The sequence below is a fragment of the Danio rerio genome, chromosome 6 (assembly GCF_049306965.1).
Source record: "Danio rerio strain Tuebingen ecotype United States chromosome 6, GRCz12tu, whole genome shotgun sequence".
NCBI lineage: Eukaryota > Metazoa > Chordata > Actinopteri > Cypriniformes > Danionidae > Danio > Danio rerio.
The window spans coordinates 49,779,684-49,796,862 of record NC_133181.1 but is presented as its reverse complement, the minus strand read 5'-3'; the positions used below and the strand labels follow the sequence as shown (position 1 = coordinate 49,796,862).

Genomic DNA, 17,179 nt, shown 5'->3' with positions numbered 1-17,179 from the left:
GATTACTAAAAATGGATACGACTTTTAATATGTATTGGCATCAGTGGTGGTTGAGGTTCACAAAATAAACAATTAGGGAAAAGATAATACCCCAGTATAGTAATGAAAAACAATGTTATATTTAGTTTATTCTGTGATTCATATTTAAAATGAATTCCACCAGACAAATTAAATAGCTCTATGTAGGAAGAATCAATTATTTTTATGCTACAATGAGTTTTTGCATATTCTAAAATGAATGTAATACACATATTATAAGCATAGATAAATAGACAGAACAAACAGACAAATTAAATAAGCAATGCTTTGTTTCCTTTGCTTTTTCTACAAGTGCTTAAATGCAAATATAATCATACAGTATTTTCCAGGAGTAATTCTCATATTGATTTACTAACTTAAATGTCTGCTTAAATGCCACTTGACGCTTACAGTACGGTCCTATTTACAATTTGCAAGAAAATTTTGTTATCATGTTTTTTTAAAATCTTTGTTTACAAATAATCAATAAAAATACAGCTGCTCTCTGTTAATTCAGGTGCATTAGATAAGATTAACAGATGCAGCAACAGATGTTACTTAGATGAAAAAGTGCTTCAGTTTTTAAATAAAGTCTACACCCATTTAGATAGTAATACACAAATATGAATATGCAGATTCGAGAATTTCATACGCTGACTGGGCTTAAACAGCTTTACAAACAAGTGACAGCCGTTACGTACGTATACACTCACCGGACACTTTATTAGGTACACCTTACTAGCTTGGATCCCTTTTGCCTTCAGAACTGCCTAACCGTACGTTCACACCAAAAGCGGCGAGAGCGTCCAAGGTCGCTCTGGCCGCCCTGGCGACAATGCTGACTGCTTTTAGCTCCGGCGGCGAGAGCATCAAAACTCGCTACATTGATCTCGTATTTAAAGGAGTCGTTTCAGCATATCAGTTACATTCCTGCATAAAACATGTTTCTAGCGTGAAAATGTTGCGCACTTCTTAACAAATTCATATAACAATGGAAGATCACGTTGCGTGTGGTGTGGTTTTGCTCTATTTATCCAATATGTGTCCATATGTCTTAAATATCCTGAAGCAGCTAACAATACTGTTTTGTACTGTCACGTCACGTGAGATTCCCGCTTTTTTAAGATAAACATATATAACATTAATGCACATCAGTAACTCGCCAGTAAATTATTTAATGCATGTTCCTGTAAGAAAACATTGTAAATAATTGGAAATCCGGCGACCGCATTCATCAAACCCTTGGGAACAACTGTGGTCGGAACCAAAGTTCACAGGTCTGTGTTCTCTGAACTCCTATCAAGCGGTGGACGTCTTCATTCTGATTGCCTGCCGCCGAACCACGTCATAGCTCATACCATAACGCCCCATTCACACGGGGCGTCAGCATCAACGCTTCCCATTCACTTTGAATGGGTGACATCAGGCGTTGTCGAACTGCATTGTGGATCCGTCGGCACCGCTTCAGAAGCGTTGCTCGCTGCAGAAGTTGGGACTAGCTCAACTTTTCAAGCGCCAATGGAAGCGTCAGCCAATCAGATCGCTGTATGCAAATACACCAGCTCAGACAGTGGCCTATTGCTGACTGGATTTTATTGGCTGAAGCTTTTATGACGATCGCTTCAGCCCCAACTTCAGACACGCCTTCAGTCAAGCGTTGACGTTGAAGCCCCGTGTAAATAGGGCGTAAAGTTGACTTGATTTCAACCCTCCTCGACGCCCACGCCGGAGAAGACGCACCGCGCTTCTCCTCGCCGCATATCGCCGCCAGCTTTCATTGAAAATTAATGACTTCCGGCTACTTTGACTCTCTCGCCGCTTTTGGTGTGAACGTATGGTTAATCTTCGTGGCATAGATTCAACAAGGTACTGGAAAATTCCTCAGAGATTTTGGTCCATATTGACAAAATAGGATCACGCAGTTGCAGATTTTTCGGCTGCCATCCATGATGCGAATCTCCCGTTCCAATACATCCCAAAGGTGCTTTGTTGGATTGAGGTCTGGTGACTGTTGAGGCCATTTGAGTACAGTGAACTCATTGTCATGTTCAAGAAACCAGTCCGAGGGGAAAGTCCCAGTAGATAAGCAGTTTATGAAATACTCAGAGCAGCCCATCTGGCACCAACAATCATGCCACGATCAAAGTCACTTAAATCACCTCGGTTTAAACTGCAGCAAATAGTCTTGATGATGTCTACATGCCTAAATGCCTTGAGTCGCTGCCATGTGATTGGCTGTTTTTTGGCGTTAAAGAGCAGTTGGACAGGTGTACATAATAAAGTGGCCGGTGAGTGTTTAGGATATTCATTTACAGTAATAAATTATAAAATTCAGCATTTGTAATGTGCAGCATCATTTTTAATTTGCAACGTACCAGTATAGCATTGAGTGCTACTTTTATGTGTGTGGTGCTTTTTTATTGACCAATTAAACATCGTTTCGGCTGTTGTGAGGAAACAAATGGATGCCAGAATTATTTAGAGTATAGCATGCAACACAAAGTCTTTGCCTGCTTGTTGGCTCATTTGTAAGATTTCTTAAGTGGGTATCGCTGTTCTAGTATGGAAGTTGTTTTGACACTCTTCCCATCTTATATATGTCAAATAAAGACAAAGTGTTTACATCTAAGGTATTTTTTTTACTTTATAGGCGAACAAAATGTCTGTTCCAGCTGCTTTCTCTTTTCCTCAAGGAATTTAATGGTTGCTTGCTCGCTGGCTATAATGTGCTCCTGGTTAGAAATCAAGTTTCATGCTATGACTTAATGTAGGAGACTATTTTAAGGAGCAGATGCTCAGAGATATTTCAGACTGTCATAAACCTATTGTTTACAGTATGATTAGATGTCTGTAATTTCCAAACTTTACCTGAAATGAATCTACAGCTATATGCTTACAGAAAAAAAAGGTTATTTTATTAGGTATGAAGGATTAATTCACACACACACAAATAAAGAAATAAAATAAAGAAAGAAATAAAAGAATGTTTGAATGTGGTACCCATTGACATCCATATTAGGGAAATAATAGTATGAAAATCCATGGCTACCATTTTCCAAATTAATTTAAAGAGCATCAATCATGCAAAATCAAGTTTTGGAAGCTGCTTGGTCAGAAATGTGAATCAAAAGTGCATGATGCACAGTCATTACAGCTTCATGCTAAAGGAAGGTAGACGTTGCGTGGTTGTAGGGCGCCATTGTGGAATAAATAAATGAAGATCAAATGGTTTTGATCTTTGGTTTCATTCTATAATACTGGACTTGTTTTTCTACAAATGTTTGAACTTTGAGTGTTTAAACAGGAGAAAAGTGTAAAAATGTTATTGTCTGTTTGAGAAAAGTCTACAGAGTGTTTAGTGTGGGGGTTTTACAGCCTTAAAACATCTATAACAACTAAAAAATAAAGTTGACTACTTTGCAGTTTTCGCTAATTGCTCGTTATTTTTAGAGCGTAACTCCTGCACATATTGAGGGACTACTATAGTGTGTATAGTATAGTGTGTGCACAGTTATAATGGAGTGATAAAAACACAAGACTTTTATTTAAAATTTCATGACGTTATAAGATCCAAATCCCAGCGATTTTGAGGTCAACCATGACATAGCAATGCGATTTTACCCATCCATGGATATTGATTGACAGTCTCAGTATTAACGTGTATAATCATGGCTACAAGATACAAGGACTTAAAACAAAAAATAAAAATAAAACAATGGAATTTAATGGAATTAAATTATCTTTTGTGATCAAATTGCACTTCAAGAAGCAGTGAGTGGTACTCTATGTAACATTTGAACTGTAAGTCATAACCTCTGGGCTCAGAAAAATGTAGTTGCATAGTGTAAACAACTACAAACGAGGATGCTTCATTCACACAACTGGAGTCCTGGTTTGTGGATGTTAAATCAGGTTTATTTTGTATTGTAACTTGGCTACACTGAATTTGTTTTTGTTGTTTGTTCAAACTACTTGTTTAAAAGGAGCTCAAATGTTTTTTAGGACAACATTATTGTTTTATTTTCAGTTCACTTAAGTTAACTTAATCTTTTTTTCTTTTCTTGGGACAACATGAATGAATAGTATGAAACATACAGTGTATAATAATTCTATAATAATGTAAGTATAATCTCTGTACAGTAGTATATTTACCCGTTTAGTCGGTTTTTGTAACAACTAACTTGTTTCATGTTTAATTCACTTAAATTTGTAAAAACTGACAAGTTATCATAATTTATTCATGTTGTCCCAACACAAATTGATTGTGTAAAACCCACCATTTTTCCTGTGTGTGTGTTTGTGTGTTTGTGTGTGTGTGTGTGTGTGTGTGTGTGTGTGTGTGTGTGTGTGTGGGTGTGGGTGTGGGTGTGTGTGTGTGTGGGTGTGGGTGTGGGTGTGTGTGGGTGTGGGTGTGTGTGTGGGTGGAGAACCGGCTCATTTTTATTTAAAGAAACAATGGCAAAACATTTGCAGTTCCCTCTGACTTTTTCATCAGGGTATAATAAAATACCTAATGGGGATTTTCACCTAAAACTTTACAGATTCATCCTGGAGACACAAACAACTTATTTTACATCTTGCAAGAAGGCCAACTTGGAGCTCTTTTAAAATATAGTCTTAAGTGTTTGACAGAAGAAAACAAATTGGTTTGGAACAAGTGAAGGACAAGTAAATGAGGAGGGTATTTTCATTCTTGGTGCACTATCACTTTAAGTACAAGTACAGTTTACTAGATCATATACTAATATAAATGCACTAGTTGCATATAAGCTGTAATAGTTTATAAAGGTGAAAAACCAGCATTAAAAATGTTTTCTAGCTTTTCAGAGAAACTACAACCTTAGATGTGACCCGTTTATTCTGTAAAATTGAAGGCTGTAATGATTTTCTGTTGACAATATTAATTTAGTAGCCATACAAGTTTAAGTTTCAAGGTTCCTTTTTGTTATTTGTCTAGTCAAAAAGTCCAAAAACATATTTTTTTAGTATTAGACATTAAGACTATCTTTAAAGAAATATATCCTAAATGTTTGTGTATTGTGTCTTATCGCAGGGGTTCCTAAACTTTTCAGCCCGCAACCCTAAAAAAACAATGCTAGTGACTCGCGACCCCCAACTTAAATATACAAACATTGCACACACAACAATAGGCCTACAGTGCATCTAGGAAGAATTCATAGCGCTTCACTTTTTCCATTTTTTATGTTAAAGCCTTATTCCAAAATGGTTCAAATTCATTTATTTTCTCAAAATTCTACACACAATACCCCATAATGACACTGAGTGAAAATATTTTTTTTGAATTGTTACAAATTTATAAAAAAAAAACCCCAGAAAAATCACATGTACATTAGTATCCACAGCCTTTGCTTAATACTTTGTTAATGCACCTTTGGCAGCAATTAAGGTCTCAAGTCTTTTTGAATATGATGCCACAAGCGTGCCACACCTGTTTTTGTGATTTTTTTGCCCATTCCTCTTTGCAGGACCTCTCAAGCTCTATCAGGTTGTATGGGAAGCGGCGGTGTACAGCCATTTTCAGAATTTCTCCAGAAATGTTCAATAGGATTTAGGTCTGGGCTCTGTCTGGGCCACTCATGGACATTTACCGAGTTGTTGTGAAGCCACTCCATTGATATTTTAGAGGTGTGCTTTGGGTTATTGTCCTGCTGGAAGCACTCTAAAGCAGGTTTTTATTCAGGATGTCTCTGTACATTGCTACATCCTCTATCCTGACTAGTCTTCCAGTTCCTGCTTAGCCTGTTAAAAACGTAACGCCTGGCATTCCCCTAAAAGAGTTTAATTTTAATCTCATCAGACCAGAGAATTTTGTTTCTTGTGGTCTGGGAGTCCTTCAGATGCATTTTGCAAATTCCAGGCAGGGAGTGGCTTCCGTCTGGCCACTCTGCCATACAGGCCTGATTTGTGGATTGCTGCACAGATGGTTTCCTTTTGTAAGGTTCTCCTCTTTCCACAGGAGAACGCTGGAGCTCAGATAGAGTGACCATTGGGTTATTGATCACCTACTAGACTAAGGCCCTTTTCCCCCGATTACTCAGCTTAGATGACCGGCCAGCTCTAGGAAAAGTCCTAGTGCTTCCAAATATCTTCACCTACGGATGATGGAGGTCACTGGCTCATTGGAACTTTCAGAGCAGCAGAAATGTTTCTGTAGCCTTCCCCAACCTTGTGCCTTGAGACAATCCTGTCTTTGAGATCTACAGACAATTCCTTTGTCTTCATGCTTGGTTTGTGCTTTGACATGCACCGTCAACCCTGGGACCTTATATAGACAGGTGTATGCCATTTTAAATCATGTCCAATCAACCAAATTTATCACAGGTGAGCTCCTATTAATCTGCTGAAACATCTCAAGAATGATCAGTGGAAACAGAATGTACCTGAGCTCAATTTAGAGTTTCACAGCAAAGGCTGTGGATACTGATGTACATGTGATTTTTCAGTTTTTTTAATTTTAATGAATTTGCAACAATTTTAGAAATCTCTTTTTTTTCATATTGTCATTATGGGGTGTTGTGTGTAGAATTTTAAGGAAATAAATTAATTTAATTCACTTTGGAATAAGGCTGTAACATAAATAAATGTGGAAAATGTGAAGCAGGAATACTTTCCAGATGCACTGTAAATCTGCCACTTTATTAACCAGACAACTTTCAACAATTCAAAATATTTTAATTAATACACCAATCTGCTGATAGCGCTCCCGATGTGGAAATTACCTCACATAGAGCAAAAAAAAAAAAAAAAAAAGTATAATTGCTGTTATCCGCTTTTGATTCCAAGCCTATTGCTGATAGAAACTCTCAGCGCTTATTATATCTCCATTACATCCTCAGACAGCCATGCAGTGTCAATTAACTTTAACTAATGAATTAAATTAACTTCTGTGGTAGTGCTGACATTCCCCGCAAATCACAGCAATGATCGCAGATCATGCTGACAGCTTCATATGGGTCAACAGCCACCTAACAAGCTTGGCTTCCCCTCAAAAATCACAGGGAGTTTATTAACAACCCTTCTTTGGGAAGTAACTCGAGCTAAACTACAAACTACTCACTAATTACTTCACAATATCTGTGTTTTCATTTAATTTACGTGCAAAACTGGAATATTGCATAAAGCATTTGTACATAAAGCAACATTTCTATCCAATGAGTCAAAGAGAACAAAATAGTCAGTTTCTGATGAACTGGCAGCAAATTTCTAAGAGTATCCACTGTGAGTCTTTATTCTTATTAAAGAAAGGACTTGCACCTCAAAAGAAGTAATGTAATGAACAGGCAGTGGGTTTTGGAGGTGTGAGACAGCTCTTTGGGTCAAAACAGTTGAACTCTGAATCACTTTGATAGCTGACTTTGGCCAAGGCATTTTAGAATGACCAAAACAAGATTTCAAATATTGTACAGTACAATGTATTGTTAGTTTTTAAGATGTCTATGAGCTAGTGTGCTCCAACAGTGAAAAAGTTGTGTTTAGAACATATAAAATATGATGCATTATATAAACATGTAAAGCTTGTAGTTTGTCACTTCTGCCTAAATGGATCAACAGTTTTATTTACGTCACCTCATACTTTAGTTTCTCATCAAATCATAACCAATCAAAAGCTCTCTAGTATCTGACATGCTCCACCCCCTTCAAGAAGCTTCTATTGATGTAGAAGCAGTGATGAAAACGTTATTGACCGTTTTTTAAAAAAGGGGAGTAGCTACATTATGTCCCACCCACTCTTCGTGTTTCAATTGAGATTACAAACATTGGATAAAAATGCGTATTTTAAAGCACTTCACAGGACCTTTAATGTTGTCCCATCACGCCTTTTGTTATCAAATGATCTGTTTAAACGAAATCACTTGACTTTTTTGATTCATATACTGTTTTTTTTTTCCACTTACACATTTTTTGTCTTAGATAAAATGTTTATTCTACTCAATTGAGCACATACGTTTTCTATACTCATTTTCAAAATGTATGCATGCAATATTGCAAAATGTGCATTAAAATAGGTAGATAAAAAAAAAAAAAAGCTCTTGAGACCTGTTTGTGTGTGGGGAATGTAATATTATATATACTTATATATTGTACATACATCTATATATATACTGTATGTATACAGTTGAGGTCAGAATTATTAGCCCCCCCTGGATTATCAATAACCAGCTCGCCCCCCACCCCCCGTTTATTTTTTCTGTCTTTTTTTCCCCCAATTTCTGTTTAACAGAGAGATTTATTCAAAACATTTCTAAACATAATAGTTTTAATAACTCATCTTTAAAAACTGATTTATTTTATCTTTGCCATGATGACAGCACATGATATTTGATTAGATATTGTTCAAGACACTTCTATACAGCTTAAAGTGACATTTAAAGGTTTAACTAGGTTTATTAGATTAACTAGGCAGGTTAGAGTAATTAGGCAAGTCATTGTATACTGATGGTTTGTTCTGTAGACTAACGAAACATAATTTAGTTAACGAGGCTAATAATATTGTCCTTAAAATTGTGTTTTAAAAAAATGATAACTGCTTTTATTCTAGCCAAAATAAAACAAATAAGACTTACTCCAGAAGAAAACATATCATCACACATACTCTGGAAATGTCCTTGCTCTGTTATATATAATTTGTGAAATATTTAAAAAAGAAAACAAAATTCAAAGGGGGGCTAATAATTCTGACTTCAACTGTAAATAAAGCACTCAACATATATAGAGTGTATATATTTATATATATTTGTGGAGTAGACCCCCACAAATATCTCATTTAAATGTATATTTTCCATAGGAAGCTTTACAATATTATATTAGTGCATATACATTAGATTAGTCAGTACTGAAGACAAATCTAGAGCTAATCTAACAAAATAACTTGATAACAGTACAAAATCAGTAGCCCAAATTTATGTTAGGGGAAAATATTAAATAGAAAAAATTAAAAAGGGCAAAATTCAAGAATAAATAAAATTTTGTTGATATTTTGTAGTTTATAAATTTTTATCCAATATTTTGCATACATTTAAATGTATCCTCTTTCTGTTTGTAAAGACTTTCAGTGACTAAGATATTATTTTAATAAATATATCCATTTAATACATTTGTTCTGTTCAAACTGCCCCGAAATATATTACCTATTCACTTAGAAATGGATAAAACCATTCATTTTCAAAATGGGGTGTACTCTTTTATGTTGAACACTGTATATGTATACAACTCTCTCTCTCTCTCTCTCTCTCTCTCTCTCTCTCTCTCTCTCTCTCTATATATATATATATATATATATATATATATATATATATATATATATATATATAGAATAAATGTATTAAATGTGTATATACACACACACACACACACACACACACACACACACACACAGTTGAAGTCAGAATTATTAGCACCTTTTTGATTTTTTTTTTTTTCGTTTTGATTTATTTGCCAAATTATGTTTAACAGAGCAAGGACATTTCCACAGTATGTCTTATGATGATATTTTTTTTCTTCTGGAGAAAGTCTTATTTGTTTAATTTCGGCTAAAATAAAAGCAGTTTTAATTTTTTTTAAACACCATTTTAAGGACCAAATTGTTAGCCCCTTTAAGCTATATTTTTTCCAACAATATACAGAACAAACCACCATTATGCAATTATTTGCCTAATTACCCTAACGTGCCTAGTTAACCTAATTAACATAGTTCAGCCTTTAAATGTCACTTTAAGCTATATAGAAGTGTCTTGAAAAATATCTAGTCAAATATTATTTACTGTCTTCATGACAAAGATAAAATAAATCAGTTATTAGAAATTTGGTGGAAAAAAAAAAACAGGGGAGCTAATAATTCAGGGGAGCTAATAATTCAGGGGAGCTAATAATTCTGACTTCAACTGTATATTTATGTATGTATGTTTATATTATTATGTATGTATTAATAATCTGTTGCGCTGTGGAAACTTCTATCATTAAAACGAATTTCTCACATGTGTAAACATACTTGGCAATAAAGCTCTTTTCTTATTCTGGTTCCAATGCAGTTCAGTTAGTACTGTATTGTTACTTTGATCTAGTTGGTAAGTGTTAACAACACATAATAGGAAATGATTCAAGAAAAACACCTTCGAATGTATCTTGTTTCTCACGTGTTTGGCAATGTTTCTCATAGCAGTGAGCGTGGGAGACTGAAACATGTGCTTCAAGCCTCACCGTGGTCTCTCACGCAAACTTCTTCTGTTCCCAGAGGAAGGATTCCCCAGTTCACTCTTTAATATCAAAGCACATTTGCCAACATTGAAAATGCATTTCAGAGTCACTTCAGAGGCCCTGTTGTAATTCTTTGAAGTGCCTGTGCACTGGAGGAGAAGTGTGGAGCCAGCGTATGGTGTACTAATAGGAGAAGAGGTGGGAAGACAGAATGAGATAAGAAAAAAACAGATAGAATGAGAGCAGGTCAGTTAAACTTACAAAACCATGAAAGAGAATTTTCAGGCTGTTTCTGTCACCTTGTAAATAAGTGAGGTGAAAAAAAATCCTGTGATCAAGGCTTTGGAAATAATTGTTTGCAAGAAACAGTTTTTTTATGTAGGTATGCAAGGCAGTAACTGCACATTTCATAATGATCATTAAATATAAACATTACTGTGATACAAGATTTGAACACTGCATATACAAAATAAAGTGGCAGAAAAATATATATCTCCACTGTGCTGGAAGAGGTGAAAACAAGTCAAGCAGTGAATCATGATGGTGCATGAAAACAGTATTGTGTAGGCATTAAGGGTGTAACAGTACACAGAAATGATGGGCCATACCTCAGTTTTTAAGTCACAGTTCGAAATGTTTTCAGTAGGGGCGTACAGGTTACACTGTTCTGTTTGATAGTAGTTTACTGACATTTTTATTTACTTAAGAAATAATACCTTAAGTAATGCTGGAAACTACAGTGACCCCTGTTGTTTGCACATTACAGTAATGTCAAAAACAACCGTTATTGCATGAACCCAAGATTATTCAGTACTGAAGCCAAATCTATAGCTTATTCAACTAAATAACTTATGATAATGGTTTAAAAGGTAGTACATCCAAATTTATATGTTATAGAAATATATTACATATAAATTTAAAAAAGAGGAAAAATCAAGAGAACCAAACAAAAGGAAAATTTTAGTTAAAATATTTTAGGTTGTAATTTATTTTTGCAATATTTTGCTTAAATTTAATTGCATTATCTTTCAATTTCTAAATACGTCCTGTCACTAAAATATTATTTTAATAAATATATCTGTTAAATAAATCTGTCTTATTTATATTCACTGAGAAATGAATAAAAATATTCATTTTAAAAAGGGGGTGTGCTTATTTATGCTAAACCTGGGGGAAAAAATAATCAGGGGGCAAATTATTCAGACTACTGTATATACACAGTGCTCAACATATGAGTACACCCCTCACAATTAATATTTTCTATAGGAAGCCTTACAATATTATATTTATATTATAACATACATACATATATATATATATATATATATATATATATATATATATATATATATATATATATATATATATATAAATATATATATATATATATATATATATATATATATATATATATATATATATTAGCCCCCCTGAATTACTAGTCCCCCTGTTTATTTTTTCCCCAATTTCTGTTTAACGGAGAGAAGATTATTTCAACACATTTCTAAACATAATAGTTTTAATAACTCATTTCTAATAACTGATTTATTTTATCTTTGTCATGATGACAGTAAATAATATTTGACTAGATATTTTTCAAGACTCTTCTATACAGCTTAAAGTGACATTTAAAGGCTTAACTAGGTTAATTTGGTTAACTAGGCACGTTAATGTAATTAGGCAAGTAATGTCATAAGGGTGGTTTGTTCTGTATATTGTTGGAAAAAATATAGCTTAAAGGGGCTAACAATTTGGTCCTGAAAATGGTGTTTAAAAAATTAAAAACTGCTTTTGCTTTAGCCAAACAAACAAACAAATAAGACTTTCTCCAGAAGAAAAAAAAACACACACACATATATATATATATATATATATATATATATATATATATATATATATATATATATATATATATATATATATATATATATATATATATATATATATATATATATATATATATCAATACTGAAGCCAAATCTGGAGCTAATCTAACAAAATAACTTTGGCATAAATTTGGATCTCTTTTAATTTTCTGACGAATTAAAACCTCAGGTAATGCTGGAAACTACTGTAAGGTGGGCCCTATTGTTTGCACAATGCAATAATATCAAAGGCAACAGTTAATTATTGAGCCCAAGCTATTACATTTTATAGCTGTTTAATTTTAGATGCAATCAACACTATAAACAGTTGTATGAGAACATGTTAATGCACATAAGGCAGCGTTTACATTAACATCTCAATCTAAACATAAAATTGGCTCTTGCACTTTGATACATTGTTGAAATATACCTTTACATGTATTGCTTAGATCATGTATGTGTGTGAATGGGAGTGTATGGGTGTTTCCTAGTGATTGTTTGCAGCTGGAAGAGCATCCACTGAATAAAGCATATGCTGGATAAGTTGGTGGTTCATTCCGCTCTGGCGACCCCAGATTAATAAAAGGACTAAGCCGAAAAGAAAATGAATGAATGCTTAGATCACTGTTTTCCAAACCTGTTCCTGAAGGCACACCAACAGTACACATTTTCTACCTCTCCCAAATCAAACACGCCTGCTCCAGAATAATAATCTTCTAGTTTTGTTGCAAAGGTCGCATTTAATTTTTTGTTCTGTCGATGAACTTAACCATCAAACAAACATTCAACGCTGTTGTGCATCTCGATGTTCACATTATGGTTGTTTATTGCGCCAAATCGCCAGTAAAGACTTGGATTACTGCAAAACAACACAGAGATTTCATTGCAGCGATTACATAGCAGGGTACATTATTTCTCCTGGATTTTGTAAAAGTGTGTTGTTGTTTGTATCTGATTTTTACATAATACATTAACAAATTTACACATATAGCTGTGCTGTCAAACGAATTATCGCTTTCAAAAAACATTTGGAAACTTGGGTGTTTTGAATAAATGTTTATTACATGCCGCCTTATATTTTTCAGCCAGTTTCTTGAACTTTTTATAAGCAAAACATTTATAAGTCAATAAGTGAAGTTTATTTATAACTCATTTCGAGAGGATCACGTCCTTATGATTACTCCGCATTAGCTCATGATTGATTCTAAAATCAGATGATTCCTAACCCACTATAAATAACTGGAGTTTTCTTATCTCAATATCTTCGTCTTAAAGGACCCCCCACCCCCAATCCCCCTACTTTCCATTCGTGTGACACGGCGGTCCAATGATTAGCACTGTTGCCTCAAAGCAAGAATGCCTCTGGTTAGAGTCCCTACTGAACCAGATGGCATTTCTGTGCAGAGTTTGCTCGTTCTTCCTGTGCTTACGTGGGTTTTCCTCGAGTTCTCCAGTGCAAGTAAATTGAACACACAAAATTGATACTATAGCCAAGCTCTTAGCGAGTACACATCTCCTCAGTCATCCATATCCATCACTTAGTTTGAAATAAGCCGGGGGGAGTTCATCGAGATCTACCTGAGCTCCCCTCTCGCCCTGCAAACAGGAGGGAGCCCAGGGCTCAAGGATCTCATAAGCTCAGGGCTCTCTCCCGGGACAACATGCCAAACAAGCTTTATTATCAATTATCAGCTAAGTGTGAACTCTTGAAAAGCTGTTTGGCATTTCTTATTTTGGACAATTTTAACAATTATAAACAACATAAAACTGAAACATGTTGATGTTCTGATAGGGATTGCTATGTAGAAGAATCACTTCCTGCCCTCCATCTGGGTCTCGTGAATCATCAGTGATGTCATGTGAAAACAACCTATTTAAGGACTGATAATGAAAAGTTTTTATTAAGGTTTTGCATATGCAGTATTTAAAATTGAATTAGTAAACATCAACTGAACTGAAAGACCCTTACCCAAAAATAAATATTCTGTTCCACAGCTGATAGGCATTAAAAATATGGCTGTTAATTCAGTATATTCGTCACTCATCATTAAAGCGAAAATCGGAGGCAGCTCAAATATATTCACATGCACACTGCAAATACAAAAACCTAATGGATTCTTCCAGTATGTAAATTTTAACCCAATTAGTCAACGATTAGAGGAGTAATGATAACGGTGTCTGTCAAAGTTGCAGGAAGTAACTCATCGAGATCAGTGTCGCACAAACGAAATCTAATTTCTTAAAGTAATTAATGACCTCGAGGTTACGAGTAACAATTCATTCCGGGAACTTTGAATATCCTAAGGTGACCGTTGCAGGAACTGATTAAAGGATCTGCTTTATGTCAGTATGCGGTGTGCGTGGAACAATTTTCATCATCCCTACTCATTTCCTTTATCAGAGCTTGTCATTTCAGATGGGGCCAAAAACGAAAACAGCACATTACGCAGATAATTCTCTCTCGCTGGATAGGAGCTCTTCATTGGAATGCAGCTCCTTCATTCAGAATGCTGAAAAGAGACATGTGGGAGCCAAAGCATATTTCTCTCGACCTTGGGAGCCCATAGCAACGTTTTAAATTCAAACTATAGAGAGCTAGCTAGAGAGAGAGAGAGAGGGTGCATGTGAGAAAAGCAGAAGTTTCCAGTAAGAAAGCTGTTTGGAGCGAGATGCTGCAAAGGAAAGTTTAAGGCAAAGAACACAAGCGCTGCAATGCCCAAACTGACACTGAAACATCTGACTGTATCGCCTTTCTCTAGTGCTTACTCATTCCTTTCTTCCTATCGTTTCTTCCAGGAAGGCGCTCACAGGTGGGCGAAGCTTTGTGTTCTCAGCACAAGACCCCCAACCTTCCCCACTAGGAGACAGGCCGATTGGAAACCTACAGGGAACAAGGGACCAAAGACGCTTGGTTCACCTTTAATCTCATCAAAGGACTCTAGGAAGTTCCCTGACTGGAGATATAAAGCAGATTGACTCAGAACCGCTGCCTAAAGAAGCTGATGAGCATTCCATTCAGTTACAAACGCACCGCAACGTGACATAGCTATGAACTTTAAAAGATTGTGCCCTGTGAAAGGGTGTCTTCATTGATTCATCAATCAGAAGTGACATATCTCAGATTAAAAATAGACATCAAGTCTGACTTGCTGCAATGTCTTCTGCCATGGGGAAAATGATTGGATGGAGCAATCATCACTGTCAGGGCTCAGCTTTAGTTTTTCTCTACCTCTTCATGACTGCTTTGGCTGCACGGACCAAAGGTCCAGGCCACACACATCTAAACTCTATCCGAATTGATGGGGACATTTCATTGGGCGGCCTGTTTCCGGTTCACGCTCGGGGTCACGAGGGCAAAGCCTGTGGTGAGTTAAAAAAGGAAAAGGGGATTCATCGTCTGGAAGCTATGCTCTTTGCTCTGGACCGCATCAACAATGACCACGAACTGCTCCCTAATATCACGCTGGGTGCCCGCATTCTGGACACGTGCTCACGGGACACTCACGCTCTGGAGCAGTCTCTCACTTTTGTCCAGGCACTCATCGAAAAGGACGGCACGGATGTGAAGTGCCAAGGTGGAGGATCGCCCATCATTACCAAGCCAGAAAGGGTGGTTGGTGTCATTGGAGCATCGTCCAGCTCTGTGTCCATAATGGTGGCTAATATCCTCCGTCTGTTTAAGGTAAGAATATCAGCATTATTCTGTTATTTTTGATGGAGGGAACTTGATAATGACATATTTCTATGCTGGTGCAGGCTGGTTTTGTGCTGATCTAGTCAACTAGTTTACTGGTGATTGGTATGCAGCTTTAGTATCTTTTATGTTATTGATTGGGATGCAGCTTTAGTATCTGTTATGTTATTAAAGTTAAAAAGCAATACAATTATGCACAAATATGCATACATATTAATGTGCTAGTCGAGAGCTTGTTGGGTTACATTTATTGTTGTCAAGTCCAAAAGGCGTTGTTTCGGAGATCTGAAACAATGATACACATTATTTCTTCCCTGACTGCTATGTTTATAGACATTTCCAATATTGTGTAAGCTTATACGTGTGTTTTCTGTGTATTTTATTTATTTATTTATTTTTTTTGGCATAATCTACTGTGTATTTAACAGTTGAAAGAGTTAGTAGTTAATGTTTACATTACATGGCATCTGCTAGATTTGTGCATAAGTATATCATATATTTTTGATACACACCGTGATTAGATGAGTTGAAATGCAGTCAAAATGTATGCAGATGTTTTGTTGGTGTTGCTATTTTTGCAGCTTATTTCAGCAGCTAATTTGCATTTAAAGAGACACACATGAAAACAGTGTTTTTGCCTTCACCCAAAAAAGGGCTTTAAGTGCATGGGATACAGTAGTAAATAATCAGATGTTTTCAACTGAAACTTGACAGACACATTGGCTGTTTCTCAATATGCATTGTTCAGAGTTCTTGTGTCCTCATGTTCTTGTGTAACATCATCAACTGCCTAAGTTCAGTTACAAAACTCGAGACCGCAAGAACTGAGGATGCCTGAGAGAACTTGGATGCATTCTTGATATCGAGGATATATTGATGCAGACTTGAGCGCAGAACTCGCTCAAGTAGTCCCAAAAGTAATTGCTGCTAAATAAAGTAGTGGGAGGCAAGGCATTTTATATAGATTCATTTAATTAAAGTTCAGAGATATAACTTATTTATCTCAGAAGTATCCCTAAATGAGATGATAAAAGTAGACATTAACATGAAATTCTTAATAGAGGCATAAACACAACAAGGGTGTTTATTTGCAGAAATTTGTATTAAAATATGTTTTATTTGTATTGTCCCAGTAGATACACAACATTAAAATACGGTAATTTTAGGTTAGATTTAGGTAAGGACAATCTTATTTTGACGTCCAATAACAACGTCAAAAGACGTTGATATTTTGTTGATTTTAGGTTGTGTTGGAAATCCAATGCAGAGCCAACATCTTAAACCAACGTCATATTGACGTCAAGTAATGACATTTATTCATCAGGTATGACAACCAAAATTTAATGTCTAATAGATGTCAAAGTGTTAACCGCCACACAACATCAAT

At 35.6% G+C, this 17,179-nt stretch overlaps 2 protein-coding genes across 4 annotated transcripts in view; both read left to right on the top strand.

Moving 5' to 3' along the window:
* im:7151449 overlaps positions 1–15,780 on the top strand; it is a 264,905-nt gene extending 249,125 nt beyond the window's left edge. For both annotated transcript variants that reach the window (XM_073954532.1, XM_073954531.1), the window contains one exon: positions 14,895–15,780. In XM_073954532.1, the coding sequence (XP_073810633.1) occupies positions 14,895–15,021 (127 nt within the window). In that variant the 3' untranslated portion in view covers positions 15,022–15,780. The remainder of the gene's footprint in view (positions 1–14,894) is intronic.
* The window catches only part of grm4 (glutamate receptor, metabotropic 4), a 265,644-nt gene continuing 263,359 nt past the window's right edge, over positions 14,895–17,179 (top strand). Inside the window, exon 1 of one of the 2 annotated variants that reach the window (XM_021476905.3) lies at positions 14,895–15,780. In XM_021476905.3, the coding sequence (XP_021332580.1) occupies positions 15,253–15,780 (528 nt within the window). In that variant the 5' untranslated portion in view covers positions 14,895–15,252. 2 annotated transcript variants of the gene reach the window in all.